This window comes from Dromaius novaehollandiae, chromosome 2, assembly GCF_036370855.1.
Source record: "Dromaius novaehollandiae isolate bDroNov1 chromosome 2, bDroNov1.hap1, whole genome shotgun sequence".
In the NCBI taxonomy this organism is placed as follows: domain Eukaryota; kingdom Metazoa; phylum Chordata; class Aves; order Casuariiformes; family Dromaiidae; genus Dromaius; species Dromaius novaehollandiae.
Window position 1 is genome coordinate 129,003,134 of NC_088099.1, and position 20,907 is coordinate 129,024,040.

General features: G+C 37.0%; 1 protein-coding gene across 10 annotated transcripts in view; it reads left to right on the forward strand.

Moving 5' to 3' along the window:
• EYA1 (EYA transcriptional coactivator and phosphatase 1) overlaps positions 1–20,907 on the forward strand; it is a 168,557-nt gene that overhangs the window by 129,340 nt on the left and 18,310 nt on the right. For all 10 annotated transcript variants that reach the window (XM_064507408.1, XM_064507407.1, XM_064507402.1 and 7 more), the window contains one exon: positions 1,438–1,527. In XM_064507408.1, coding sequence (XP_064363478.1) covers positions 1,438–1,527 — 90 coding nt within the window. The remainder of the gene's footprint in view (positions 1–1,437; positions 1,528–20,907) is intronic.

The window sequence follows — 20,907 nt, forward strand, 5'->3', positions numbered from 1 at the left end:
AATCCAAACACTATTTTTTGGTGGTACCAGTTTAAATAGAAGACTTATTTTTAAGGGCAGAATCCTTATTATCAACAAAATAATATGACACGCTTTTTCTGTCCTATTTAAGGGCTATTTTTTGATACTAGAAAACTTGTTTACTCCTAACATGTGTCAGTTCAAGAATAGATGTTTTCTCTGTGCCATGTAGCTCTGTTTCTAAATGCTTCTTTCCAAAATTCTTTTTCTGGTTAGCTTTATTTTGTTTTGGGTATTTCCAGAAGACAGACAGACTGACAAATCACCACACTTTTCCAACTGTTTGCTACTGTTATGATTTTCCTTTTAACCAGTGGTTATAGAAACAAGTTTGAAAGTTCAGAGATCGTGCTGAAACACCTATTAATTTGATTGAAAGGTGGAAAAAGAAACTAAAGATTTCATCTTTTATTTTTAACTTTGAGTTGTCATCAGTTTTAGAATATTCATTTATTTTAAGTAAAGTATGGACTGTCACTTCTGCAGTTCTGTTTAAAATATAATTCCAAACAAACTAATGTTGTTAGTGGAGGGCATCATGAGATAATATAACATGTTCTTTCAAGCTCGTGCTTCTGTGCACTTGGATGTACTTGGCATTATAAATGAGAAACTGTATATCAAATATACATATTAGGCTTTCTTTTCAATTTTTCAGATTGAAAATATATAAAACACACAAAAAAAATCAAAACAAGAAAAACATCTGTAATGCATTTGGTAACCACAATGCTGAACATGCTTTTGGAGTTTATTAGCTCAGTAAGGAATAAGTTGTTATGGTAATTTCTGTAGAGAAGTTAAAGTGTGTTATGTATTAATAACAAACAATAGATTTGTTCACTCTGCATGGGTGGGCCAAACTGAAAGAGTAATTAAAGCATGGTGTTGTGGAGAATCAAGGAGTGGTTTTAAATATAATTGTGATTTGTAAATAAAATATTAATGGAGATTGTCTTTAAAGTTGATGGGTACTCCCAAGATCGACTCCTTTCACTGTGGCCACTGAGAGTTTGTTTCGAGTAACGATACCATTATCATGCCCCTGGCTGATCATAAAACTGGTAAACAGTTGTAAAATCTGAAGAAGTTTTAGGTGAATTGGATTTGCAGCTGGTGGAATCCTTCCCTTTCTGCAGTGCTACACTGAGGGCAGTAAACCTGTGCATGAATACACGCGGGTGACAGCCGAGGTCCAGCTGCACAATCACGCTGTAAGCCAAAGTCAGATTTCAAAGTGTTAGTGATAAGTGTTTTACTACAGAGTTGGAGAGCAGCTGAAGTTAAACCGAACGTGTGGATGTTACTTTTAACATATTAAATAATTTCTCCTGAAACATAGTTCCTCTAGTGTACGTTCTAGTGTATATGTTATGAATGGTAGTGACGGTGTACTCTTTTAATTTCTTCCTTAAGGATCCACCCACTTCAGTTTCCCTTGGACTCCGAATGGAAGAGATGATTTTCAATTTGGCAGACACGCACCTATTCTTTAATGATTTAGAAGTAAGTGTTCATTATTTTAAAACACATAATGGTTATTTAACATTTATTCCTGATTAGGAGTTATTAGATAGTTGGAAAAACATTTTTGGATTCGTTGTTTTACTATGGAAATGTTAGAAAACAGCCCTATATGATTTAGTCATTAAAATATATAATAATGTCTATGCAAAATGTCCACCTTGGCACCGAAAGGTTCCAGTAGTTTGGACGGTAGCTTTTTGTCCTCACAGGTCTTTGTATTTATGACCACAGTAGACAAGTTGTAGAAGTGGATACACCAAGCCCATCTATAAACATTAGAATTCAATAGTCTGTACAGGCCATTAAATATTAAACTTCAGCTTCTATAAACAGTTAATGGTTGGGTACAGATTTCTCACTTACGTCCCACTGTGAGGAAGTATTAGCTTAAACCCGAAGGAAATCATTAATGTTGTATATGCTGTCAGTCTCAGTGGCTCATTACACTGGGTCTTCTGCCTTCCCCAGTGGCAGGTACAATTTGTTATGTGCTCGGGTTTCTGTGTTACTCCTGGCTCTCTCCTGCGGCATGCTGTGAGTTGCTGGTGTCGGCATGCCAAGGGCTTTTCCAGCCTACACAGACTCTGGTTTGGCGACTCGTGTGAGATCATTCTAAAACTATCTGAATTGCTGAAAGAGACTGTCACCATAATGCCTGGCTGTTTCATCTTGAAAGGGAAAAAGCAATTTCTGATCATATTTTAATAACAAGAAAACATGAAAACAGTCAGATTTCTTTCCCATCATTATGAAGACAGCTGTTTATTTAAAACCCAACTGTTAAGCAAGCTTGTGGTGGGGCTGCCAACACACATTAATCATCAAGTTGTTGTTTTGCTAGAATTTAGAAATGTGTGTTATTCCAGACAGGCAAAAGAATCTAAAAGATTCAAATGCAACTTTTGCTGATCAAAGTTAATTGGCAGCAATTGGCCTTTAAATATTTCCTGATGTTTCCCTTTTCAAAATCAAGCAAAATACACCTTATTTAATAGATGAGCCAAAATCATTTGAAAAATGCCAGTGTGCGATAGACCTCAAATGTGGTTTGTCTAACATCTGTCCTATATTTTGATTTCTTTTCATCTAAAAAGAAACCACTCACAGATGAATTGGAATCTTGCAATGTAATGAAATTATTTAAATATGCTTTATTTTTTCTTCCATTCCTTAGTGAAGTATTTATTTTTTATACTTACAATAAAAGACATGATTTCTTGAAATTTAAAAAAAAGTGTTTTATTTCATTAAGGGTATGTAAAGATGTTATTGTTTTGGATATAAATAATACCATTAGTGAGTGATATGTATAGGATTGATTTTCAGACTTGTAGAAGAGAATAACAATGTTAGTTATTCTCCAAATCTGTTTCTGATTTATGGTTGTATTGCATTTTACCCAGAGCAGGAAGAGAAAATACTACCATATCTTACCAGCATGTTCAATAAAGTTCATAGTGTTTTCATTTGTTGTGCATAACCAGATATTTAATAGACATGTAGCTACTTCTTGATACATGAATGTAACTGTCACTGACTTTAATGGAAGTTAATCATATACATCTTAGGGAGAGTAGATTATCTTCTGTAAATTGGTATGTTATGGCCTTAACATTACATCGTAGCAGCTTATTCACTGGAGAACTTTGAAGCTATGTATGGAAAAATTACTGATGCAGGTACTTTGCTAAATCGTGGGAGCTCATAGAATGATCTCGGCTCTTTGCATTTCCCTGGTAATGAGGGAATTATCTGACATCTCCAGTCACAAGTATAGTAGTCTAAATGAAGGAGAAGATATAGCACAGTATCTTCTTCATATGTGGCCCATGTGCAAGTGAGCAGTTGTATTCATGTCAGGTGATATGTCAAGACAAAGTTCTGGATTTTGTCCTGGGTGTGCTGAGGGGGACCAAGGAAACCATCCTTCCTGTGTGATCAGCTGATCCGCAGGGCGTCGTGGCAACTGTCTTATCCTCCTGATCTCTTACAGCTTTTAGGATGGTAATATTCAGATCTCATCTGAGATCTTCAGACAATACAAATAGATAACAGAGCATGTGGGAAAATGGAGAAAGGAAATGTGCATGTTACTCCCTGGTGGCCACACAACCCCAGTGAAGTTTCATTACTAAGATAAGACATGGGGAATGTAGTTGCCTGCCTTATTGCTGAGGAACGTGAACTCTAATCTGAAAGATGATGTCTTATCCAAGGGACTGAAGAGCAGGTTCTGCATGCTGAAGAGTGGGGTTGTGCTTATGGATTGTCATAGGTCTACAGAAAAGTACGGAGGGAGGAGCAAGAGGAGAGCCTGTACTATGTGGGAAGCAGCACGTTAGGCCTAGACCTGGCCAAAGACTGAGGCTTTCACTTCCCTGGAAATTTCAGTTTTTTGAAATATCTTGCAGACACATGGTATTTTTGAAAGAACGTACCCTCCTGGAGCTGCTGATTGTCGTTCTTGTGAGTGTCACCATTATTAGCAGGGCCTGCCTAGTCCTCAGGCCCTGTGGCTTTGGAGGAGATTCCCCACATCCACCCCAGCCACTCTAAGCTCTTGGCTCCATGGCTTGGAAGTTCAGGCTCCCCAACAGCTTGACAGCTTTCCATCAAAACTGTGGGCTATCATCTTGGCTATGCCTCAAGCTCGAAGCATCTGTCTTGCTGGTGAAGGACTGAGTTGGGAACATCTACTGGTGCTCCCACTCAGGCCTGATCTGTCCTGTCTGCATGAACCAGAGTCTGGGCTGTTGTGGGCTGAGAGGTAACTCCACTCACCAGCCCCAGAGCTTGAGCATTCCTGCCTGCAAACAGTGTGGAAGATAAGCAAATCTGGATTTGAGAACATGTCTAACCGGCAGTGTAGATACGTCTTTCAGCTTAGGCATAATCTAAAGAGGGAGCCTGAGAGCTGGTGCCCCTGCCGCCGAGCTCTCAGGGAGCCCCTCCTGGCATACAGAGAGGCAGACAGGCTTACAGGCAGACAGTCATCTGTCATAACTCTGGCCTATGATTCACATTTTTCCAGACACCACAAATTACTATTTTTTTAATAAAACTCTTCTTTCCATCAGTCACTTTCCAGAAGGCTCTAATTGGAATGGTACTTCTGTCACCCAAGTTAGGGGGAAAATATTTTGTCCTCTTATACCCTGCTAAAGACTGCCTTATATTTTGAATGCAAAGGGCAGAGTTGCAGTAGGGATCGCCAGAGAATCACTTCATTTGTTTCTTACTTAACCGGCTTTTCATATCTCAAACTAGACATTCATCTTATTTTATTAGGTTACATTATAAACTTCAGCAGTCATTCTATAGTCTGCCTAAAGTGAATCAATGCCAATAAGCATATCGGTGGCATTCAGAACTCCAGTTTATCCATCTTAATTTAGTAAGGGACACAGCCAGGTAAATGAATTAGCTAATTTCCTGTATGTTGCTTTTTAAGTAGTAGTAGTAGTAGTAGTAGTAGTAGTAGTAGTAGTAGTAGTAGTAGTAGTAGTAGTAGTAGTAGTAGTAGTAGTAGTAGTAATAATAATAATAATAATAATAAAGTGCTTTAAGGAAGTTAACTTTTTTGTTCTCTGTGAATATCCCAAATTTTAGTGTATAAAAATCTGTTAATCCATTGCTTAGTATTTTTCAAACTTGATGAAAAAATTTAGTCAGATCTCACCCTCTAGCTCTGAAGTAATCATTCGGTATATGAATAGATGACCTATATTCAGATTTCCAATTAGTTACTGCACCTCACTTTGTTTTAGTTCTTCTATTATTGCTTTAAAAAAAGGGAGAGATGGATTATTTGTTTCACTTTGTACTCATTTCTTTGGAGTAATTAAACCAATTCCAAATCAATATAATATTAAATAATTTCAAATCTTGAAGTAGCATTTATAAATTCTTATGCAGTGTGTTAAATGTGTATGACAAGTATTTTACGTACTGAAAGGAAAATTTTTACTAATGTATAATTTGAACTAAGTACACTCACAAGCAATGATTTATTGTATTAATTGCAATTTTATAGTTGAATTATGGAACTATACTAGACTAAACAAAAGTAGAAAATAAGTACAGTGTTTTCAAACATAGACTCTGAAGTCCATCTTTGGGATCCAGAATAGGCAGCTTCACTTTGAAAAATGTCAGGCATCTGTTGGAAGTAAATGTGGCTAAGCATAGATTGAAAAATTTAAGTTTAGTTTCTCAGTATTGAAAATCGTGATTTAAATATGCTATACTCTGTCCTTTAGTAGCTTTTTAATGGTGTACAGGAGGGAATAAATATGTCGATGTAATACTCTCAAGAGAACTAGAATTATATCACCACAGAATCATGTCTGATTTTACACTCCAATTAGAAATATGCTGTGATGGGGAGCATAAGATATAATATTTTTATGATAGGTATGGAGTATTAGGTGTTTTAGAAAGTATGCTCAAGTGTTTTATGGAAATTAGCAATTTCATGATTGAACTGAAAGTGGCATCTACCTATTGCATTTTTAAAGGTTCTATGTATTTAAGTATTTATATCGACCCTCTTAAAAATTGGTTTTTCATTTCTTTGACATATCAGATGCACATTACAGCTTGATATGTTATAGGAAGAATTACTATTCGTGAATAATTATGAACACCTTTTTTAAAAAAGTGAATTCAGTGCTTTGCAAACCCTATTCTAAAATGACAATGTCTCATTGGCTCTGTTCTTTTAGAAAGTTATAATGTTATTTATTGAAGCTGGAAATATCACTTTATTCATTTCCCAGGCTCATGAAGCCTTTTTTTAAAAATCTTACTTAATACTTTTTTTGAATAAGATCCTTGCTTGTTTATCTAAGTATTGAATTATGTTACAGTCATTAGAAATCCAATTAATTTGTAGTTTTCTTTTGGAATTATTTGTTTTTTCTCTTTCAGACTTTTTATTTTATTTCTCTTTGTTCATTTCAGATTTTTGGTGTGGGTTTTTATGAGGTTTTTTTTTTCCAAAATAAGGTTTTGTATATTATTAAACTATAAATAATTTCATTTTGACACCTCTAAGAAAGGAAACAATGCATAACAGCACAGTAATGATGACTGGCATTCAATTTCTTCCATTAGTGAAGGATACATGATGCATAATCAGGGCTTTGCAATTTACTTTTGTTTGTGCAGTCTCCATATGCTAAGTGATGATATGTTTATGAAAGTCATTTGGTATGAATGGCAGTATAGTATGAGTTTTTTGGCTACTTTAGTATCTCTTAATGGTAAAAAGAAGAGGGAAGACTAATAAGCATTACCGTAAAGCCTTAACTTTTGTTCTTCAGGAAAAATAAAAGATAGTTAATGCTATATTCTAACAATTAGCATTACTGAACTCGGCTACTTCATTTACATTTGCCATTATAACTATAAAATTAAAGAAGAAATAAGGTCCATGAGATAGATAGTAGCTTGGAGATACAATAGAGATTTATATTCATTTCTCCTCAGATTCTTACTTAAAATCCACCCAGATGTTCATTACTGTGCTCTTGATGGATGTTCAGAGCATAGTCTCTTCTATGTTTAGAAAAGAGCTGCATAACTGCTTTATGATTAAAACATAAGCTTTGTGTTACTTCAGTTTAATTCACTTTTAAATAATTGCATTAATGTATTATTGTGCACGGCCCCTCTCAAATGTTGCCTGCTTTAGGGCTGCAGGTAATTTCAGTGGTACCTGTACTCCAGGCTAGATGCAGCTGCAGCCTGGAGTCTAGGATGCAATGGCTCGCTCCCCAGGCCTGGCTGCTGAGCACCTTTGCTGCTCCCTTGTCCTTGCCGGCTGCTGTCACTGGCGGTGTAGCTGCCCCCCCCGGAGAAGTGGCAGATGAGCAGCAGTCTGTGCTGATCTGACCTTCCCGCCTTTTCAATCTGTTGGAGGGTTAATAAAGTTAGATTAATCCTGATATCTTTTAAAAATACTACTCTTTACATAGTATACTATACTATCTTCACTAGTATATGATAATGTACCTGGCTCTCACAAAACATCCAGATACTGACTTATGTAAATGCCACTTCTGAAAAATTAAAGCCAAGAATAAATAGCAATTTCATCCTTGCACTCTCACAGTCTGCGTTTGGCCTGCAGACCTCCTCCCTCTACCGATACGGTGACAAATCCGTGTGGGACTCCTGTAGGTCTGTAATTGGTAGCTTGGATTTACTCAGATGTAGAGAATGATAGGGAGATATAAACTGCACGTTATTTTTTTTTGAAACCTTCCCTTTGTGGATTGTTTTCTGCATAAGTTACATTCATGCTTGTTGTTTGTAGCTCTCAGTTTTTGTCTATCAGTATTTATCAAGACCACCTCTCTGTTGTATTCCTTATGACCTCAAGACAGAGTGTGGAGGGCAGTTTTTAGTACTTGAAATGCAACTGGGTTGTCTGAGACCCAGCAGTATTCAGAGTCCCTCTGTTCCCCAGGGAACCCTTACGGGCTCTCTAAGGCCCACACTGCGATAGTCAGACCCGAAAGTAGACCCCCTTGGCACTGAAGCAGTGGGCGATGTCTCCTATGCTAACACTGGCCGTTGGAAGGGATTGTCCCACGGACTGAGGCTCCAGGCAGATCTTGGCGATAGCAAAACAGGACTTTGCAGGCCTTAGAAGGAGAACAACTAAAACCCAGCACAGCTGCAATGAAGCCTGATCACAGAGCAAAACTTTCCTGACATTAGTCCCTTTGGCTTCAACTCCTATGTGTGAAACTAGGCTCCCTGTTACTTGAAGCGAAAGCACCATATAAATCACTTCTGGGGACATGTGTGCTTCTCATCTTCAGTCTGCAAATTCCCTTATTTGTAGGTCTCTCAGCAACACCACAGTCTCCACTAAGGAACTCCCCTCCCAGGTCCTTCAGTGACCGTGCACACAGATACGTCCTCAGTATCCCACACGGTGCCCTGTAGGAATGCTTTTGAAGCAATAAATGTTCTGTTACTTTAATCTGAAGGATGAAGGGAATCTGCTTCCTCTCAGACTTAATACTTTAGTATGCCAGAGACACAGGTTGATACCTTTGAGCACTCCGATCTGGGTTCATAGGCGCTATGATAACCCATATTATTGAATAATAACATTCAGCAGATTTCTTACTGTGTGCAAATTGCTGCACATCTCACAGAACCACAGTCACTGTAGGGTGACTTTCTCAAAGTGTTTTAGCACATCTTGTCCTGGAGTCAAACAGTCTAACAAGTGAACTGCTTGGATGCAAGCTAGCACATAAGTGCAGGCTTGGAGCAAGCTGGAGAGCAGGATGGCCACTGTTAGCATGTGGAAGTACCCTTGCATCATATATTCTCTCACGCCTTGTGGAAGTGCCATAGATCCAGTTCTGGGCAGGCGTGACAGGTCTGATGTCATCTGGATGCAAGCTTTAACCAAGTTGCACAGAGACCCATAGTCAGTGATGGGAACTGGCAGAGCAGCACAGATATAGCCAGAAAGGCCAAGGAGAAAAAGGATTGTTAAAACACAATTGCCAGAAAGAAAAGTCTTCTGAACTTCTCTGCGTAGAAACATCAGTTCAAAATTGTTTTGTATCTGAGGCCATGCTCCAAGTTCTGAACAAGTTAAACACTTGCAGGTCCTGGTGTACGCATTTTGCATATACATGTGTTGAATGAAGAGATACAGGGTCCATTTTTGTAATTGCCACTAATTTGTAAATCCTGATCAGTCCTTTTTTCACTCTTTATGCCTTCATCTCCTCATCTACAGAAAGGATGATAATAATGATGATAAGGGTGGTATCGACAGATAGAAGGATGTTAATTATGTCACACAGTACTCAGGAGGGAAAGGAGACAAGGGGGAGGGAAGCTATGTAAATGCTAAGCCTGGTGGCTGTAGTAGTTTTTACGGTGCACAGTTGTAGCTGACTTGCTAAGAGTGCTTCAGTTCAGTCTCTAACATCTTACTCCTCAGGGACATACTGGCATGAATACCATCCATGCTGACACAATTAGAAAATTTGTGGATACAATCAACTTACAAAAAAATCTAAAGTAACAAAAATTATTGCAAATAGTCATCCAAGAATATTTCCCAGTTTTCTATTGCATTTTATTTATTTGTTTTTTATTGTATCTCATTTTCATTTTTGATGATTTTTGATAAGCTGGAGTTGTTCAAGTTTGAGTTATTCATGCATACCATTTGAAGTCTTCTTTTAAAAACCACCATTAGTCATTGCAGTATTTCAGGTGATGGTGGCTGTGGCCCAGTGATCACTATGAAGTCCATGTAGTCTACTGTTTGGAGAGCAGAGGGGGCTGTCTGGGACTCCCAAGATTTTGCTGTATTACAAATGAGCCAAAAGAGTAGGTAGGCACACTTAGTGATGAAATGTATTGGTATGTCAAATTACTCAATATAGTAAAGAGCATTTGTCGGTGGCATCCATGCTAATGAAAAAGGGTTTGTGATAGATAGCAAATTAAATTTTAGTGGTATTAATCCCATCTCCAAGATGGTATTTGGAAATAATTTCTAGCAGAAAACAAAACGTGTTTTGCCCACTTACCAAATTGCACATTCAGAGGTCTTCCTTCAAGTGAAAGACTTGAAAAGTTCTTGTCCCATTCCCAGGAAATAAAATACCAAAATTTACATGCTTTTCAGGGAAGCAACATGGGTACCTCCACATGACAGCTAGGTTCTGTAGAGCCTGAAGCATCAGATTTAAAGATCTGCCAGTCTAGGACATACTGTATTGAAGGGCAGTGGTGAGGTACTACCTGAAAGTCCCACATCAGAGAAGTACAGAGACAGAGTCTGTTGCTGGGATCTCAAATCTGCCCCGGGTATGGTTGCTTTAATTGCATTGCTGCTGTGCTGCAATCTCGGGCTCTGAATTGTAACATAAAAATAGCAACATGATTAATGAATATCACATGCAGACTCGATCCGTGATGGCTCAGTACACTTTAGATCCCAAACCAGGTCATGACGTGATTCATCCTGAAGGCCTCTCAGTGCCGGAAGTGCCGTTTCAGATTTGAATAGGCCCTTTTTATGTAACTCAGCCCAGTAGTCTGTAATAGTAAAACAATGGTGCCAAATGAATGTGTAATTAGTTGATATTCACGGTACAAGCAGCTAATGTTACTACTAATTAGTGTATTGCTTTCACTTTATTTTTGCACAGAGAGGCTTCTCTTTGACTTTTAATATTTCAGGGAGCTGGCGTGAACAAAGTGTTTTTTACATTTTCTTTAAACATTATGAATACCGCTGGAACAAGATATCTATCTACTACAGATGTAAATTTTATAGTTATGACTCATTCTATACAACACATTTATAAGTTTTCTAAGTAATCCATTATTGGTTTATAACCTAAAAATCTAAGAAGCTTCACAAATTCAAATAACATTCCTGAGCAACAGATTTTGTGTTTGGGTCTCTGATTTAGCTGACAGATGTGTAAAATCTCATAGAGCCAGTCAACTCCCTGGTGCAGCTGCATATGCTGAAGAGCTCAAGTTATTCCAGCTAAGATCAACATTAATTTACACTCAAATATCTTTCCCAGCCCACCCTTTCTGTTCATGTAAAGCAGTTATTTTGTGCTGATTCCACCACTTTGAGGCAAACTTTTTTTTTCCTTAACAGACTCTTCCAATGCAAAACACAGAATATAAACCAGAGAAGAGAGCGTAACAGTCACCTTAAAAAAAATCTCTTCACATTGCTTTAGGTTCCATCTTAGATAGGAAACTATAGATTTGCATTAGTCACATTGGTGTTTTAAGTGGATTAGTCTCTGAAAATATTGTGCCTTTTATTTTAGGAAAGCTTGACGAAGCTAAGTGTCATCTTCTTATGACTTTCTCAGGGTGAGATCACATTAACCAATCCTAAGACTTAAGTACAAAGATTGGGTATCACAGAGTGGGCATCTTAGTAGTACGTGTGATAGGTAGTTACTATCAACCTCTTCAGCCTAGGTTTGGTTTTAGCATGAATTTGCAGTGTTACCGGTGCAGTTTTCTGGCATCTCAAGAGCTGTCATGGAGTTTGCAGTGGTGAGCCTAGCTGTGACTGCTGTGATTGTAGTTTAAATTGTAAGAAAATATGCACATACATGTATTTTAAGCAGATTTGTTTGTGCTGTTTTTTTTTTTTTTTTTTTTTTTTTTTTTAGGAATTGTATTAAAATGTTGCTACAGGGAGAAAAATTAAGTGTCTTTCATTCATTTTCTTTTAAAAGCATGAAAGTAGTGCTTGAAGTTGTTTCCCAAAATGTTTGAGTTTCACAGTCTCAGGAGATTTCTACTGTTTCAGTGTGGTTACAATAAGGCCTCTATGTGAATTTCATCCCGTTCAATGGTCTAATGAAACTTTAAAGAAGGGGCAGGGGGATTACCCTTTACTCCTTGTGGTACCACTTTTATATTCTATGTTTTAAAGTAAAATATGACTTCTGTTAATTGTCTGTATTTTAAAAGTTTGTCTTTAGATATAGTTGTGAACCTGAGTTATTCTGTAGTGAACCAAAGCTATCTTAAAGTGTGCTATTAAAACATGAGTATTTAATAAGGATTTTAAAAATATAAATGAAAAGCAGCAACAAAACAATGAGGTATTGAAGTAATGAAGTATTTGTTTTATTTTTTCCATGATCCTTGTCCAGTTAGAGCAGGGCAGTCCTGGCAGGGACTCTCTCTCTGCACCGTTTCTGAATGTTACTTTAACTAATATGCAGATATGAGACTAGAACTATTAAATATTCCGTGACAGTGGAATACAGACTGCTGACACGAGTACTGAACTTAGCTAAAATATTGTTGCTGCAAGAAGAAAGAAATCAGATATATCTAAACAAATGATGCTTTCAGAAAGCTAAAAAATCGTTTGTCAGTTGAAGGATCTCCTGTTTTTCTCTGTGCATTTGAATAACTCCCATCGGCAGTGTAAGAGATGGATGCACGGGGAGATAACAACTCATTTCTTAACATTGGTAGACACAGAGAAGAGCCAATTGTAGCAGCAAACTTCAAGTGGGAGGTTTTCTAAGTATTTGCTCTGACTGAAATGTTTAAAAATACTGGTGAAATATTTTAATATTCATTTATTGGACAAAAATGTGTGTGCGTATATATTACATATTTAAAGGGTAGTTACAAATACCAAATTCCTATTATGGATGTGGCTTGGCATAAATTAAGCCATAATTGCTTATAAATAAGGGTTGACAAACAGAACAAAAAGACAATGAAAACATACACTGGCTTTTTTTTATTCCATCACTTTAATAAATTCAGACATAAATTTGAATACAAGCAACCTCTGACTCCCAAACTATCAAGAGGACTGACTAACAAAATAAATGTGTCTTTCCTGAATCTAATCTACACTAGTCTATTCTTTAATAAAGCAAATATAATGACTAACATCTTTCACAAAACTCTTACAGCAAAGTTTTTTTTTTAATTATTCATTATGTTGTAAACATACACATCTTGCTTCTTATCATAGGAAGGGAGGAACACAGGAGAAAAAGTTTCATTTGAGTGGAAACTTTTAGATTATCTTCAGAAATAGATTCAAGCATCTATGCCAATGTAATATTTTGGGTTTGGGGAAAGGATCTAGAATTTAAAATATAGTATTATATACTAAGAAAGAACCCTGAGTATTGCTTGTTTGAATCCACTTATGTCTTTTTTTAAATTAAAAATGAAATACTGTGAAAAGATGATTTTAAAAACTTGCGAATAAAAAAACCCATTTACTAAAACAAGTTAAATCAGCAATACAGTAATATAGCTTTTATATATAAACTTATATGGTCATACAAAGGGTTAAGCCGTGTGATTTCAGGATAAAAGGTTTCCTGAGTTGACTATTATTCCTATGGTCTGCCAACAACTTTGCAATAAATGGAATGATTTTTATGGGAATGTGGTTATTCACAGCAAGACTACAGTTGGTGTCAGTATGAAAAATTCTTCTTTAGTAGATTCTCTCAGCAGGGATAACAGATCTAAAAGAAAGGCAAAAAGTAGTTACAGAGAGCTCTGGCTGGTGTTGGTGACAAATTATGTTTACAGAATGATGGGTTAACCCACTGAAAAAGAAGAAATCAGAACAACAGTAAATCAGAGCTTTGCTCTTCTGAGTACTGCTGTTCCAAAACAAGTTACTTGTGATCATGTGCATTGTTTAATAGCTCCCATTTCTCTTAGCCATAAAGCAAGTAAGACTTTTAGGCTTTGATCTGCAGTAGTCTAAAGTAATTCTTCAGAAATAAGTAAAGTTACTGCGAAGTTATACCATTGTCCTTGAGATAACAGTCTGGCTCATAACATAAAATATTGAGATGTATGAGTTAGGATAAAATTCTTCTGATTTGATTAGATTTTTTATTAAAGTATTCTTTGTATGAATTTTTTATTTATAAACTTCTTGATGTATTTTGAAATATTACTAGAGGGAGAGTGTGATAGAGGACACATTAGTATATTAATGAACTTAGTTGGTATTAACTTAACTGTATCGCGTTTAGGTTCTGTTAGTCGTAGGCTTTCAAAATACTCTTTTAACAATTGATTAAGTTAGTGGCAATTCCGTGATAACTGGTTTTATCTTTCATTTAAAGTGAGGAGTTACAAAGTTACATAGAATTTAATGATTCCCCCAAAACCATACAGCAACTGCATGGGTCTTAATCATTCGCTCATTCATAAATAAAGTTGCTGAATTATCTTCTTTTGTTACTGTTTTGGTTAGGATTTTTTTTTTTAAGAAATACTTAGCAGCTGTTTAAGGGATAAACACAGCAACATTGAATGCTTCCCGCTCTTTGCTTCTCTCATGCACAATTACCCCAGTTCTATTTAAACCATTTCATTTGCAGACCTGTCACAGAGCTTTACAAGACCTCAGCGTAGCATTGGGGCATGAATTTCCTTTGTTGTGCTGAGATCATCAGTGATGTACCAGCAAAGAAGAAAATCAGCCTGGCTGTGCCGATGTCAGAAAAAAATGTTTATCAAGTACAGAAGAACAGTGTTGGTGATAGGTGGAGATTAATTTCTCTTGAGCTGAACAGATGGCTTTATTGACCCGAAAGTGAATATTGACTGAGATGATGCCAAAGACAAGGCCATTACATTTAATATTCTCTCAGACCAGAAGAAAAAAAGTGCATTCTTACCTATTCTAAATATCTTCATTAGAAATATTTAAAAAACAATCTAAGAGAAATATTTTTTGTTTGAAAATAATATTCAAAAGAGCGTGGTAGTACAGATGTAGTTGAAAACAGAATTAACTCTTCATGGTTGTTGAATGAGATCATTCATGTTGGTCATGTGATTAGTTATTGCTGGTAACATAAAAGTTGAGAATTTAACAGTCCAGCTTGTCATAAAATGACAGGTTTTGCCAGATGACCTTAATTTAGCAATGAACATTAGGTCTGGTTCTGCAACAGTGAGAAATAGCTGTTTTCATGAAGGACCTGTCTGGTTTTGGTAAAGTTACTCTGATTTGCCTGTGATTGTAAGATGGATCCTAGAAAGTCTTGGCAGACCTTTGATCCTTCACTTCCCAAGTGTACCTGGATATTGAATAAGCAACAACTGTAGTCAACTGTTACAAAAAACAGGCAGGAAGGACTGTGGAACATATTGAAAATAGATTTCTGGGCCATCAAACTCCCCCCCCCTTCCCCCCCTAAAAAAAAGTAATTACCGGAAAGCCTGTTCAATAAGCTTTATTCCTAGTGAGATGCAAGGGATGGCTGTAGGAAGAGGGAAACTCCACACAGAACTAGCTGAACTATCTTCCCCTCATCCCCAAACAGTGCAAGGATGTCCGCTGGACTAATCCCGGATACAGTCTGCGTCATTTTGGGTCCTGCAGAGGAATACCTATTCAAAAATGCCTTTTATCCTTCCAGCTGAAATAGGAGTGTACCTCATCCTACTGTTCGCAATGTCTGTAACTGGAACTTGCAGACCTTCCAATTCTGGGAAAATAGAATCTGATTATTCCGAAAGCTTCAGTAATGCTTTTTTTTACATCACTATATTCAGTTTTTGATGTAATCCTAAATTTTAAGGCTCTTTAAGTCGTATAGCAGATTTTGCTTTCTAATGAACAAGTCAGTGGTTGTGGACTCCCTTCCAGCAGGCAGTGCAGCAGTGTTGTTAGCATTTGGTTTTCCCCAGTAACAATCCAAGAACAGCTCAGTTTCCCTATAGGAAGAAAGGAAGGAAGGAACAAAAAGAAAGGGAATAGAAACCATGGTGAGGAATTTTCCCTGATATGTGTATGAGGGAATGACAGGAAATAGTTTCTCATCTGCTTGACACTACAACCATGGGCAACTTGCAAAAAGCTCAGTGGAATAATATAACCATAAAAACGAGCACTTCACAAACATGGAACTAAATTACACTGCCCACGTACCTGCAGGTGACCGAACAGAAAAGCAAAACAAAATTGGTATTCACAGGCAGAAGCTGTGGCTTTGCTTTTGTATATGAGCTGAAAGCTAAAAGCTTTGACCCAGCCCAAGTGCACAATGCCTGGCGATGTGCGGCTGCGGTTCATGAGTCCTGGAGTTACGAATAATAACAGATAAGTCTGTTAGCTCACTCAAGAAGATTGTTCCTATAGGGCTTATGCAACATGTTAACCACATAACTTGTTTCCTTTCACCTGTTTCCCAGTGATGCACACCTTCATATTAGGTGTCACTGGAGATAAACCTTTTGATTTCCTTTCTCAGGAAAATCAGTTGGAGTGGTCCTTACGCACAGACCTCGCACAGCTGAAATATGCAGGAGCCTGCCAGGCTGACAGCATCCACTTTATTTACCTGCCTGTTGCTTCTTCCTTTTTCTAAATGGCTGAGCTGTAACATGGCACAAAATGTTTAGCTACTGGTCGTGCCCAGCCGTGGCATTCACCGCCACCTGCTTCAGCTGGGCAACGGTAGTGTAATCTCAGCTGGCACCCTACTTCTGGCACTGAGCAGTGTGACAGGGGTCTGCATCTGCCCCACGTCATCTGGGGAGAGAAAGAAAGGGAAGGAGAAGCATACAAAGTGTTATGCAAAGCTCTTCAAGCTGTAGAAGCAAAAGTTTTGAAGTCTGCACCGAAAAGGTTAGCAGAGAGAATTTTAATCCCAGTCTTTGTCCCATTAGCTGATAATTACAAGGACGGGACACTCACTAGCCCAAAGCAATATAGCTTGCTTTTAAAAATGCGCATTTTGGAGATGAGCAAACAGCACCAAGGCACAGCAAATCTAAATGATTCGGTCACACAGAAATGAAAGAGAGTTTACATCTTCTTGTGAAAAGTTTCCACTTGAACCACAAGAATACTCTCATTTCCTGAGATATGAGACATCGTTTTCGAGCTTCTATGGAAAGTTCAGTCTTTTCATAGGTTTAATTTTAAACTTGTTTATAATTTAAATATATGTAAACAAACCTTAGTACATAGTTTCAATAAAATGTATATGTTCCTAAAAGTATACTTTCAAGTTAGTACACTTGGGAATAATTCATCCATACTGACCAGGTTCATGGCTTTTGTTCCTTCTTTAAACACATTTGTATTTTATTTTCACTGGCTTTCATTAGTCACAGATTTTTTTTCTTTTTATAAAAGTATATATCCACAGATAACATGAATCATGTCGTAAAGAAGGTATTTACAATCTGAAGCGCTGAACTTTTAAAATAAGGTGAATTTGACATTTAAACCTAACACCGTCCTTTCCAGGCATAACAGACTCTTTAACTAGATAAGCTTGAGTGGCTTTTTGTCATTTCTATCTATTGCTAAAATTATTTTTCTGACACCCACTCCTTCCCTTTTCCAACTCCCAAAAATATATAAAAATAGACTAACAAGTGATTTTTATCGGAATTCTAACAAGAACTGATTGTTAGACTGTTACTCTAAATCACTTCCCTGAGTAAAACCATACATTACAGAAATAAAATAATTTTATATTTTATATTATCTGAACAGTTTCAATGTAATGAACATATTCAGGATGATAGGGAGTATCTCTGAACTGGAACCTGAATAATAAAGCTACAGTCTAATGCTAGAGATACGATTTTACATTTTGATCTTCCCTTTCATTAAAAAATAGAAAGATTTCAATGTATTGGGTGTATTTAAGTAATGTTAGAAAAGAATCAAGACCGTATCAGTTCTGAAAGTATCTGCTTCCTTACACTAAAGAGATAAAGAAAACTAGCAAAACAGAATTTTCCTCTGCTGTGGGAATGAAACTGGCAAAAATTTATGGCAGTTCAGTCTCACGCATTATAGTTGCTCTATCAATAAAATTTTAGTTTAAATTGGATTCTTCCAGTTACAAGGTATAGCTGAAATGAAAATGTAAACCCTGATTTTAGTGTAGCTACTCCAATGAACACAAATTGCAAAATTAGATCTGTATTTATTTTGGAACAAATACTGTTTACTTTGGGAGTAGTACGTTTAATCCAAATGCACTTGTTCTTGTGAGCAAGCAAAACAGGATTTTAATCACTTTCTCTAGTAGAAAAGAATGGGATCCAATGTGAGTTCTAAAAGGGTTACATGTTCAGGGCAGTAAAGCACTCCTAAGTCACTGGCTGTGAAAAATGGGTTTGTTAAGTTATTTCAGTTCTAAGTCCTCAGTGTTTAGAATATTAGTTTTCCATCTTTTTCTTATTTCTTTATTTGGTGTGCTATATAAACTTTTTTTTTTTTAACAATATAAGCTTCTCTTTACATTCAAAGTTTAAAATGGGAGAGTTTTGAAAGCCTTCACAGCCTGCTTTAATTCCTTGACTGTTCATCCACAAATTGTCAGACAGAAAGAAGTGGATTTGAAGAACTCTCTTTGTTCTTCATATCCTGTGCCTGACCCACAGGTAATCTGCACCTTTTTCTTCAGCACAGAATAATTGTGGTGGGAAAGAAGAGAAAATGTTAGGGTCACAAAGTGCAGGCTAGACAGAGATGACAGGTCCTGCCAATTGACTGCCAGTGCTGAGAACCTGCGAACCGTCGTCTCTGCTTTTTCACATGGATTTATGTCGTATGTTAACAGGCATTCCATGATGATGGGTTAGGAAGTTCAGCACTTAAGCCTTTATTGCCTCTGGTTGAAATGTAATGCAGGTTTTTCTGTATATTTAGCAAGTACAGTAGAGGAGCGTTTGGCACAGGCTGTGCATATATACGGGATATAGACATTATTCTATTTAATAGACATTTTCTGACCTGCATGCACATACTGGAGATTTTGCTATCTTTCTAGTCAAGTGAAAAATGGAGATTTACTTGTGAAGTTTATTGACTAGAATTAAAAAATGTTAGGATCCTTTCATGTTATTTTTCTAAACTTAGAATAGAGACTAAATGGAGTAATAGGCTTTTTATTTTGCAGAAAGATAATCATAAGTAAAAGTAAAAAAGATATAGAAACCAATAGATTCTTAACAAAAAATGGACATTCACAAACTAGCTTTGGACTATTCAATTGCTGCTTGGCAAAACATCCCATGACAGTCTGTGAACATGTGTTCACCAAGGAAACATGTTCTGATGGTTTATAGAAATGAGGAGTATTTATGGAGTAGGTATTCATCTGAAGGGGTGTATTTCAGATTTCTGGAACAGATATACACAGAGATACTCCTTTCCTAAAAAAACTGCACAACAAACACAGTAGTGTACACTCGAGGATTTTTTTTAATTAAGGGTTTTCCAGATACATCACATTTATAAAGGATTGCAGCTTTAACTTGTTATGCCAGATCTGTTCTCACATGTACATGACCAAATTTCTCTACTGTTCAGTAGGGAAAATGAAGCAGTGGATATAATTGCATAATGACAGATATGAGAGGAACAGAGAATCCCAGCAATTATTTCCTGTAAGTTGGCTAACTTCCAGGTCGTCTCAATGGACACACTGATGTAAAGGCAAAATGAAAATAGCTTGTTCTGAAGGGTTTTTTTTTTCCTCTCGTTTTACTTTGTAGACTAAGGTATTGAAACAATTAGTTGACAGCATGGTGTTAGTTTTCTCACAGTAAATTAAGAAGATTAAGCAAATGTGGAAATGTATTTTAGCTATAATCAGCAGATTTGGGACTGTAATACTTCAGCATCCTCTGAGGTCATGTTCATAATGTTATTCACATTATTCTTTTTCATAATGTGCAAACTTGTCCAGAGTTATCTTATACTCAGTGTTTACTCAAAGACAGCAGAATTACTAGGTTTATTTTTGTTAGTTTTGTAACACAGAAATGTAGAGGATCAGCATACTAGCCGTTACATCACTGCACTTGGCATGTGTTATTGGCACAGATAAGAGGAACTGTTGCAACAGCCTTAATCTCTTTTTTTATTATTATTAATTTTCCTACAGTAAATTGAGTAGTAAGGCAAATTTTACATAATTATGGCAGAAGTGCACAATTTGACGGGTGGTAGCGAAGGAGCAAAGTAATATAAATATTTGCAGAATGTTTCTGCCATAACTTAATGCTTTGCATATGAATCTCTATAAAGATCCAAAGTTAGTTTAAAGGAATAAGTCCAGAAGTCTACATAGGTTCAGGCATTTTAAGAGCTGTGAATGATGACTGTGGAGCATCTCTGGGAGTTTTTGGCCCATCATGCAAAACAGAAAAGAGAAGGAGGAAAAGTTAGCAGGAAGGAGTTAGCAAACGCTTTGGGAATGGAGGAGGGAGAAGACACAAGCTTTCCATGTACAGGTCTTACGCCAGATTCATCTATTCATTCATTTTTGGATTGTTGTTTTTCTCTGGCTCACTGCATTTCACTGGAGACGTTTTTTCACTTAGCAAATGATTGCAGCGAGGAGCTCCTGCCGGTACCTATCTCCTGTTGGTTCAAGCCCCAAAGCAGAGCTGATGGAAGGGAATAGAAAAGTAAATCTCCATCATTAAGTGCAAAGTCTGTTGGTTTAATTTTAACTGCTGCAGATGTGTTTCAAGCGAAGCTATCAGCTGTGGCTTTGAGGTGGCTGAAGGACACGAGCGTGTGGTCCCATGCAGCCAACTTTGCTGAGAGCACAGGAAGTCCCAGCAGAAGGACAGCATGGACAATAACTTCTTAAATTACTATGGGTAGATTTGCTAAGTTACGTGTGCCAACACTCTCCTTTTCCCCTAGACTAATCAACAAGTCCACAGACAGCCCCCAGACCACTGCTAACATCTCTTTTGGACTGCTTTGAGCATGCTACTGATGTTTTCAGATCCCTTCTCTAGTGCCTTCTCCTCATCCACATTTTTATTTTAAAG